At 37.8% G+C, this 11,172-nt stretch overlaps 1 protein-coding gene across 1 annotated transcript; it reads right to left on the minus strand.

Moving 5' to 3' along the window:
* Positions 1–482: 482 nt before the first annotated feature.
* LOC127444797 (ESF1 homolog) lies at positions 483–9,328 on the minus strand. Its single transcript, XM_051704340.1, is given in 13 exon segments — positions 483–1,617; positions 2,273–2,349; positions 2,977–3,096; positions 3,099–3,128; positions 3,387–3,510; positions 3,600–3,714; positions 4,012–4,164; positions 4,785–4,842; positions 4,845–4,893; positions 4,974–5,105; positions 6,376–6,668; positions 8,439–8,702; positions 8,705–9,328. Coding segments are annotated over 13 exon segments (1,878 nt in total). The 5' UTR covers positions 8,847–9,328; the 3' UTR covers positions 483–1,296.
* Between the last annotated feature and the right edge of the window lie 1,844 nt (positions 9,329–11,172).

The raw sequence follows: 11,172 nt of genomic DNA on the forward strand, positions 1-11,172 counted from the left end.
ATTTACATTCTTTGGCCAGTTTATTAATAATTTATCTGATTTATTTGAAAGAATTAAAAGAACAGTTTCATGTTTATCCTTGTATTTTTCATCTGGTCGAGGTTGAAAAGGGTTTTAGAAAGTAATAAGTAATGCAACTTTTCAGACAGAGTAATTAGTACAGTAATCTAATTACACTGTAGATGTAATTAGTAGTTAGTAATTAATTACTTTTTTAGAGTAACTTACCCAACACTGATTTCTACATATATATTAATATATTTGTAACATTTAAAGTTGTATAAATGAACACTGTATTTATTATTAACGAACATTAACAATGAACAGTAGTATGTTTATAAATGAATGTTAGATGAATAAATGCTGTATAGAAATGTTGTTTCATTGTTTGTTCATACATACTAATGCATTCATTGTTAACCAACTGAACCTTGTAATGTGTTACAAATAAGAGTTGTTGCACTATGCAGCAAAATTTCCTATTTGTTTTAGAAGAAAACAACTCTTGATGCTTAAGTCAATAACCTATTGACTTACACAGTGAACAAACAGATCAGATTTTATCGCTTGAAAAATGACAGTGCAGACAGTTTAAATGTTTAAGATCAGATTTGTGTACAAAGCTACGGCTGTTGAAAGTTTCATCTATCAAAAATGGCCATGCTCGGGGCCTGGGTAGCTCAGTGAGTATTGACTCTGACTACCACATCTGGAGTCGCGAGTTCGAATCCAGGGCATGCTGAGTGACTCCAGCCAGGTCTCCAAAGCAACCAAATTGGCCCGGTTGCTAGGGAGGGTAGAGTCACATGGGGTAACCTCCTCGTGGTCACTATTATGTGGTTCTCGCTCTCGGTGGGGCGCATGGTGAGTTGTGCGTGGATGCCGCGGAGAACAGCGTGAAGCCTTCACACGCTCTATGTCTCCGCAGTAACGCGCTCAACAAGCCACGTGATAAGATGCGTGGATTGACGGTCTCAGACGTGGGGGCAACTGAGATTCATCCTCCGCCACCCGGATTGAGGCGAGTCACTACACCACCATGAGGACTTTTGGGAATTGGGCATTCCAAATTGGGGAGAAAAGGGAAAAAAGTAATGGCCATGCTCAGTCTGAATACAAAGTTTTAATGGGTTTGAATTAGGAGATAACTTGTCAATGATCATCTTGCATACAAAATATGAAGCTTATTATCAGGTCAAACGTTTAGCCTCCTAGCATGGATAAGTCCCTAGAAAGGGAACAAGGAAGCCAACCTAATTACATAAGATGCCTTCCAGAGTCTCTTGTTGTCAGAGTCTATTTCATCCTCTGTTTCTTGCGTGCTTGAAACTGTTGCGTTTTGTTCTTGATGGATTTAATAAGCATTGATAAATTAGGGTCCATGACTTTAGTGGAGGATGAGTCTCCTGCACCCATGGCCTCTGGTTTGGCTTTCTCCTCTGCAGATTTGCTCTTCAGCGCCATCTCCTGGCCGTGCTGCTCCTCTTCTCTGCGCCTCTGTTTCTCTTCTAAGATGCTCTGTTTGCCTTTGGTCTTCTTGTAGGCTGGATCACACGGGTCCAGATTGTAAAGATGGGATGTAAACATGGCCTGGAAGCGAGTATCCTGAACATCAACCTGGAAAACACCAGAAATAGAGCGCGTGAGGTGTTTTATAGTTTAAAATTTGATGGTTTTCCAACTTTTCCCTTCAGATTTCAAATGTGGCATCTTTGATGTAGTAAACATCATTATTCCTTGTGACAATTTGGTAAAAAAAGAAAAAAAAAAAACTGTGGAAAATATAACTAGATTTTTACTGCATTTTATTACTTAACCAAAGCATTAACCATTTTAAGTCTACTTTGTAAGAATTGCTGTTTGGTTGAAATTAGGGTTTTTCTGATTGCTTCTAAAAACAACAACAACAAAAATAACCATTTTAAACCATTTCAGAGCAAATACATAAATATTAAGATATTTATTGAATATCATCAAAAGGCTGAACTGACTATTAAGAATATCATATATAGGGGCCTGGGTAGCTCGAATCTAGGGTGTCCTGAGTGACTCCATCTAGGTCTCCTAAGCAACCAAATTGGCCCGGTTGCTAGGGAGGGTAGAGTCACATGGGGTAACCTCCTCATGGTTGTGATTAGTGGTTCTCGCTCTCAATAGGGCGCGTGGTAAGTTGTGCGTGGATCGCGGAGAGTAGCATGAGCCTCCACATGCTGTGAGTCTCCGCGGTGTCATGCACAACGAGTCACGCGGATTGATGGTCTCAGAAGTGGACCTTATTTTTCAGCGTGACAAGAGCATCGCCATTATCCACCTTGAATGTGGACATCTTCCGGTATAAGCCACCTCCAGCTATTTTAGTGATATAAAAATACTACATTATGTTGTTTTACATTGCAGTCTGGCAATATATGTCATCATATATTAACATTATTCATTATTTTCATAAGCGTATTGGTTTGTAGTGCAAATAGTTTTACTGTTTATCGCATTTTGCCATTGTTTCATCACACACTGTTGCACAGGCAGAATGAATGAGAGATCAAGCGCTGCATAAATAAATAAAGGCATCATCGGAGGTTTTGCAGATAAATATGAATGGAGGTTTACATGGAGACATTAAAAAACTGCATCGTTACACTCTCTGTAAAGTAAGAAGCAGATTTTATTATCGTCTCTTCAATACAACACACAGCAACAAGTGAATGATTTACTTACACTTTTACTATAAATGCTGACGTTAGAAGTTTTCTGACATTGGCACATAATTCTGTTGTACATCCTGTGGTTGTGTGATAGTTTGTAAGCCCATATCACTAAATTCTGGTCTTATTATCCTTCTAGTTATTTACGTTGTGGTCAGTGACAGCGGAACTTGGTCACACTTGCCGGAAACACAGCCTCTGCTTACTTCCAGGTCGCAAAATAGGGTGGATACTGTGCAGTGTGCAGTAAGCTAGAATTCTGTTTTAAACATACCTGGTACCCATGTGATCCCCATGTCCATGTTGTCGTCCATCTGTTTGTCTTTGTCCTTAATGCTCCTCAGTAGTTCTCTGTATTTCACGATTTGATCCGAGTCTTTCTTCCCCTTACTCGCTCCTCAGGAAGAGACTCAACAGGCTTTACAACTGAGAGAATTTACAAGGAAACAAAACAACATTTCAAATGAAAGCCACAATTTATAGATCCCTTCAATTTGAATATTATCACTAAAAACAACACACAAGCCATCTTCTGACATGCGCCTCATGTATTCGCAGCGGACGTCGAGATTTTCACTGAAAAAATGGCAGAAATTTCAAGTTGTTTCTCACAACAACCTATCATAATGCCTTCAGAGGACTTGAAATATGACGAAGGAGTCGATTCATCTAACCATCACTAACTTTCTGGCTCTTCCTCCTCACTGGATGAGGCCAGATAAGCCTTGAAGTCCATATACAACAGCTCGTTCTTCCTGCAGAGAGTCGTGACCCGGTCATGATCCGCTTCATCCCACGTCAGCTCAACCTGATCGCAGCACACACACAATATATATTTATTACTGTTCTATAGCTACTATATAGATACTTTCCATTACTGTCATGTTGAGTTCAGACCTTGGCTGTAGTGGTGGCAGTGGACGTGAAGATTTTGGGTTTGTATGAAGCGTAATCTACATCTGTGGCTCTGTCCTTTGGCTCGTCATCAAAAGTCACATCATCAGGGATGAACCTATGAAAAGTAAGGAAGTCCAAGATGATATATCTGTTTCAAAGAGCAAGTGGCACATTCTTCGTAACTAATTTCTGTTCATGTTTACATACATTTTTTACAACTTTTACAACAAAAATGCTAATTTTAGGACTCAAAGATGTCAAGTGAATGACATAATGTTTGTATGAACAGTTTTTGAGTAATTTAATAGATCTGGACACAAAAAGTTAGCATAAATTTATCAACCCTCAAATATTAAGATGACCAGAGATTCCCACAGAACTTCCTGTTAAAGAGCTGAAGTGACTCTCTCACCGCAGGTCGATTGTGGAGCAGCTGCTCTTGTACTCAAAGCCGTCACACTCCTCGTAAATCTTTGCCGCCGTTTCGGCAGAGTCGCACTCCACCATGGCGTAATAATAACGCAGACGTTTGAACTGGTAATCGCGCACCTTCTCTCGGTACATCCTGAAAACACATGGGAGACCTTTATCATCACCAACATTTTGGGCAACACTTTGGAAAAGCTTTAGTTTTTTCTACTGAACAGATATTTTAATATACCACTGATTCCTGATATCAAATTAACAAAACAATGTATCACAATAATTTTAATGTGATCGTTATTGGCCATTAAGTCAATAAAATCCATGCCAGTAGGCCAATTTTTGTTCTGATTCTCGAGTCACAACGCATGAGTATGAGAACGCCAAGACAGATGGTTAATAGTGTGGTTTAAACCCCAATATTCTGATAGAGTTGGGAGGTTTTGTTCTTCCAAACTGTTTCAATGAATTCTGAACACTGATTCAATTAATTGCTTGGGTCATTATTCAAAAATTAAATCTGCTGCCTTGGATAACAATCTGATACAAACATAGATATAGATACAGTACAGGCATATACACAGTATACTTGACTGCAGTGTGTTGCGATTGACCAATCAGAATCAAGTATTACAGACAGCCATAATAAGCAATAAACTATTGTATGTAAATAACAATGATTTAGTATCCTTCTTTACTGTGTTCATTTGATTATCACAGATCTGGGTGAAAATCCCCAAATGCCAAATTCTGCTCCGGTACCTCTGCTCGTCTGTATCTGCATCAGGGTTCTCCGGGAGACTGGTGAGCTCCAGCGGACTTGAGTCTGTTCTGCCTGCATCCTCTCTTTCCCTAACTCAGAAGGATAGATCTGAAAATGCATGTCAGCATAAAGGTTTCAGACTTGCACAGCTGCAGGCCAGACCTCCTGAGCCAGAGCAGGACAGTTACAAATAGAAGAATACGTATGGTGACAGAGAGCACCACACCTCGTTTGGGTTTAAAAGAGTTCAAAAGAGCCAAAAGATCTTTTGCTTTCAGTCTGTCCAAATCCATGTAACAAACCCCCAACCGTTGGAAAGTCTAACACCATAGACACACAAAATTAGGAGAGAATGTTGAATGTCTATGTAAAGTTTGCATGAATCTCAGAAAAACAGGTCCAGGTCACATTTCACCCCAAAATAAAATGAACTGCATATATACATGTGTACACCTACTTATTCATGCGGTTATCTAATCAGCTAATCACTAATCAGCAGTGCAATGCATAAAATCATGCAGATACATCCGGGTCAGGAGCTTCAGTTAATGTTCACATCAAACATCAGAATGGGGAAAATTGTGATCTCAGTGAGCCATAATGTTCCTAATAAAGTGCTCAGTGAGTGTGTGTATATATATTCAGTGCTGTGCAAAAGTTTTAGGCACTTGTGAAAAATGTTGCATATTGAGGATGTCTTCAAAAATATCGTTTTCATTATCACTTAATGTCATACAAAGTCCAGTAAACATAAAAAAGCTAAATCAATATTCGGTTTGACCACCTTTGCCTTTAAAACAGCACCAGTTCTCCTAGGTACACCTGGATACAGTTTTTCTTGGTTGCTGGCAGATAGGACGTTCCAAGCTTTTTGGAGAAGCAGTTCTTCTATCTGTTTAGGCTGTCTCAGTTTCTTCTGTCTCTTTATGTAATCTCAGACTGACTCAATGTTCAGTGGGGGCTCTGTGGGGACCATGCCATCTGTTGCAGGGCTCCCTGTTCTTCTATTCTAATCTTTTCTATTTGCAAAAGTAATGTTTGGGAGTCTAACATTTATATTTCCTATTGACACACTAAAGCTGAAGATATAAATAACCATCTTAAGACAAATGCTTTTGTGAAACATCTTAAGTGCCTAAGACTTTTGCACAGTAATGTATAATAAAAAGAAGGCTATTTTTTGGACTATTAACTATAGAAACTAATTTTAAAAACCTTTTTAATCTGATCCCTCCAGTTCTCATTACTGTAAAACAGGATAACAGGATATTTTTTTTGTAAAAAACATATTACAAAATGTGACAAAAATTAATAACAAATATATAGATATATTTTACAGTAATGATAAAGATATTTTTTTGCTCTGCGGTAATGAGAATTGCCGCCGTAATGAGGGGGAAGGGTGCTTTGTCGTCATGACAATAATGTCACAATGCAGAAAATCTGCCTAAAATAGGATTGATCTACAGTAAGAAAAATATAATTGCTCATTTCTTTCTTTTGATTTTTGGGGTGAAAATGACCTGGCCACATTCTCAACAGGTTTTGTGAGACTCATCCTCGAGTATGATGATCTGTAAAGAGTCTCACATCCTCAGTGAGTGGAGCATCTTTCCACATCTCGCCCCAGTCGTGCTCAATCTCCTCTTCCTTACGCCGCAGGTATTCCTCCACCTCATCTTCACCATCTTCATCTTCATCAGAGCTGGTCTCAATGTTCCCCTTCCCTCTGGCCAGATCAGGCCCACTTTCACTGTCTTCCTCTGACTCACTCTCATCATCATCATCATCAACATCATCATCATCACCTTCAGAAGAACCATTTTCCATGCTGACATCTTCATCATCATCTTCCTTTTCAACATCAGACTCCTTGTCCTCATCTGTTAAAACACAAAAACTATCTAAGAGGACACAAAGTCAAACATCACAGAAGAATATGACATAGTGCCCTGCAAAATGGGACTCCACGGGTATCTTGAGTTAGATTACAAATCGTAGGTAGTATATATTCCCCCTAAAATTTGCAAAAGATGCTTTAAAGGGATAGTTCACCCAAAAAATAAAAATTCTCTCATCATATACTCACCCTCATGCCATCCCAGATGTGTATGACTTTCTTTCATCTGCTGAACTAAAATGAAGATTTTTAGAAGAATATCTCGGCTCTGTAGGTCCATACAATGCAAGTGAATGGGTGCCAAAATCTTGAAGCTCCAAAAATCACAAAGTCAGCATAAAAGTAATCCATACAACCCCAGTGGTTAAATCTACATCTTCAGAAGCGATATTATAGGTGTGGGTGAGAAACAAATCACTTTCACATTCTTCATGCATATCGCCCCCTACTGGGCATGGAGGAGAATTTCTAGCAAAAAAGGACTTAAATATTGATCTGTTTCTCACCCACACCTATCATATCACTTCTGAAAATATGGATTAAAACACTGGAGTTGTATGGATTACTTTTATGCTGCCTTTATGTGCTTTTTGGAGCATCACAATTTTGGCACCCATTAACTTGCATTGTATGGAGCTACAGAGCTTAAATATTTTCCTAATAATCATAATTTGTGTTCTGCTGAAGAAAGAAAGTCATACACATCTGGGATGGATTGAAGGTCAATAAATGAGAGAATTTTCATTTTGGGGTGAACTATCCCTTTAAACGACATTGGAAACAAGCAAACATCAACATTTCACTTCACAGCAGAAGTAGACTGATATATCTGTTTTACCGATTAATCGGTGCCGATAGTTGCTTTATGGAACTATCGATTATCTGCAAAAATCTATGCCAACAGTTGCTGATATTTTCTATTTTTATTTTTTTGATTAACAGTCACATGGGTATTTGCTATATCTAAATATTTCATCATTGACAATATTCCTTTATATTTGTATCCTCACTTCAATGTATATTTCATTATTTTGATTAGATAATCAAGTGTTTTAAATTGAAGCGAGGGCATGAAAAGAAAAATGCGACTATAAGGAAACATCTTCCGTTAGCACATACATGATGTCTCCAACTTCACATCTCGTGAATAATAATAAACCTTATTTCTCATTAAACCTCATCTGGAGAAATATCTATACAAAACTCTTCATCTGGTGAATGCTATAGGCTATAATAAGCTTAATTCAGTAAATACTTAAACATAGAGCACTGTAATGGAGCCAAGTCTCAGTCATTTCAAAATAACAGTCTCCTGTGTCTTTCAGGCTTCTTTTAGTTAAAAGTCCTGTATTCTGCACCAAATCTTCAATTTTTCTGGTTATTATTGGGATTTTGATTAAACAATAATCTGCATTTGGAATTGTATTCATTTTGGACTCTTGTAGCCTCTATGTCTGTCATGGTAAAGATACACTTATAATATTTTTTTTACATTCTATAAATCTATTTTAAAAACTATCAGCCAATTAATCGGTTATCAGCATTTTCCACCACCTTAGTTATCAATTTTGGCAAAATCCACTTTCTGTCGACCTCTGTTTTAGGTGAACTATTCTTTTAAGATGCTTGATCCATATCAAGATGTAAATCCAAAACAAAATATTCAGATCTTCCTCAAGTAAATCTGAGAACATTAAACATGTATAAAGAGTTATGTAAATGTACCTGTTTCAAACACTCTCACTCCCTATACTTTTCTTTGGATCTTTTGACTTCTTTTTGGCTTTCTTGAAAGATTTTTCTAAAAGAGCCTCTTCAGATTCCTCCTCCTCATCATCAGCTTGAGCTTCATTATGACCTTCTAACTGTATTGCCTTCTTTGTCTTCCTCTTGGTCTTTTCCGTCTCGTCTTTCTCCTCATCCTCGTTGGACTGTTCAGAGTCAGAGAGCTTGTAGAAGCGTTTTAGGTCTTCGGTTGATGAGTGGTTGACAGGTCGACCGCGTTTATCGACTGTAGCTTAAAGTGTTCGTCATGGAACATGGACTGAAAACGCTTGTCGATCTTGACTTTGCGCTCTCTGTCGGGCATCTCCCAGAAACGAGGGTCCTTTTTAACCTTATAGAAGCGGTCATCACCACTCACAGTGCTTTTGGATGTCATGATGGTTTAATCTATTTGAAATAGTCAGATAAAAACAAACCTGTGAACAACATAGGTGGTTAGAGATTTGGAATCAATTACTCAGAATTATAAGAAATACTCATAAATGTAGATTAGTTCAAAGAAATTTCAGGCAACATGTATCAAGCAGACAACCTAAACAAGAAAATAATTTCAGTAGTCCAAAGTTTTGCAACAAAACAATTAAATCATTGACTAATTTGCCTACTTATTCCCTACGTAGAATACATTTTTTTTTCTTAACTAATATTTTGGCTATTTCTCTTAAGTTCAATACTGTCAAAAATATTGATACAGCAATCAATACATTTTTATTTCTGACATAAAACACCATAAAATGTCCACCACACTGTTTTCAGTGTATAATCAACAGAAAATAATACGGGTAACATAATACATTAAATTAACATTTGTATTCACTGATCAAAATGAACTGGAATATCCTAGGAAATATATTTATAGCCTATAATACATTCAGTATACGGTTGAAATAAGAAGTTTGCATACACTTATGTTGAAGTCATTAAAACTCATTTGTTAACCAGTCTACAGATTTCATATTAGCAAACTATAGTTTTGGCAAGTCTTTTAGGACATCTACTTTGTGCATGATATAAGTAATTTTTCCAACAATTGTTTACAGACAGATCACAATTCCAGTGGGTCAGAAGTTTACATACACTAAGTTAACTGTGCCTTTAAGCAGCTTGGAAAATTCCAGAAAATGATGTCAAGCCTATAGGCAATTAGCTTCTGATAAGAGGTGTACTGAATTGGAGGTGTACCTGTGGATGTATTTTAAGGCCTACCTTCAAACTCAGTGCCTCTTTGCTTGACATCATGGGAAAATCAAAAGAAATCAGCCAAGACCTCAGAAAATAATTGTGGACCTCCATGAGTCTAGTTCATCCTTGGGAGCAATTTCCAAATGTCTGAAGATACCACGTTCATCTGTACAAACAATAGTACGCAAGAATAAACACCATGAGACCAGGCAGCCAACATACCGCTCAGGAAGGAGACGAATTCTGTCTCCTAGAGATGAACGTAGTTTGGTGCGAAAAGTGCAAATCAATCCCAGAACAACAGCAAAGGACCTTGTGAAGATGCTGGAGGAAACAGGTAGAAAAGTATCTATATCCACAGTAAAACAAGTCCTATATCGTCATAACCTGAAAGGCTGCTCAGCAAGGAAAAACCACTACTCTAAAACCGCCATAAAAAAGCCAGACTACAGTTTGCAAGTGCACATGGGGACAAAGATCTTACTTTTTGGAGAAATGTCCTCTGGTCTGATGAAACAAAAATTGAACTGTTTGGCCATAATGACCATCGTTATGTTTGGAGGTAAAAGGGTGAGGCTTGCAAGCCGCAGAACACCATCCCAACCATGAAGCATGGGGGTAGCAGCATCATCTTGTGGGGGTGCTTTGCTGCAGGAGGTACTGGTGCACTTCTCAAAATAGATGGCATCATGAGGAAGGAAAATTATGTGGATATATTGAAGCAACATCTTAAGACATCAGCCATTAAGTTAAAGCTCAGTCGCAAATGGGTCTTCCAAATGGACAATGACCCCAAGCACGCCTCCAAATTTCTGGCAAAATGGCTTAAGGACCACAAAGTCAAGGTATTGGAGTGGCCATCACAAAGCCCTGACCTCAGTCTGATAGAAAATTTATGGGCAGAACTGAAAAAGCATGTGTGAGCAAGGAGGCCTACAAACCTGACTCAGTTACACCAGTTCTGTCTGGAGGAATGGGCCAAAATTCCAGCAACTTATTGTGAGAAGCTTGTGGAAGGATACCCAAAACATTTGACCCAAGTTAAACAATATAAAGACAATGCTACCAAATACTAACAAAGTGTATGTAAACTTCTGACACACTGGGAATGTGATGAAAGAAATAAAAGCTGAAATAAATTATTCTCTCTACTATTATTCTGACATTTCACATTCTTAAAATAAAAGAGTGATCCTAACTGACCTAAAACAGGTAATGTTTTCTACAATTAAATGTCAGGAATTGTGAAAACTGAGTTTAAATGTATTTGGCTAAGGTGTATGTAAACTTCTGACTTCACCTGTGTATTATACAATATGCACTTAAGTTATTGTTGGGTTGCATTGTATCCCTTGTCATTTGTTAATTGCTACAACTGTTAATTACACATTGGCTATGTATACATTCCTTATATTTATTATTTTATTATTTACAGTGCGTTTTCTGTACAGTCTGTCATTGAATAGTTGTGTATTACTAAACACTTAGCATATTTATCATTTGCAAACGAAATGTTCGTC

The sequence above is a fragment of the Myxocyprinus asiaticus genome, chromosome 8, assembly GCF_019703515.2.
Source record: "Myxocyprinus asiaticus isolate MX2 ecotype Aquarium Trade chromosome 8, UBuf_Myxa_2, whole genome shotgun sequence".
Lineage (NCBI taxonomy): Eukaryota > Metazoa > Chordata > Actinopteri > Cypriniformes > Catostomidae > Myxocyprinus > Myxocyprinus asiaticus.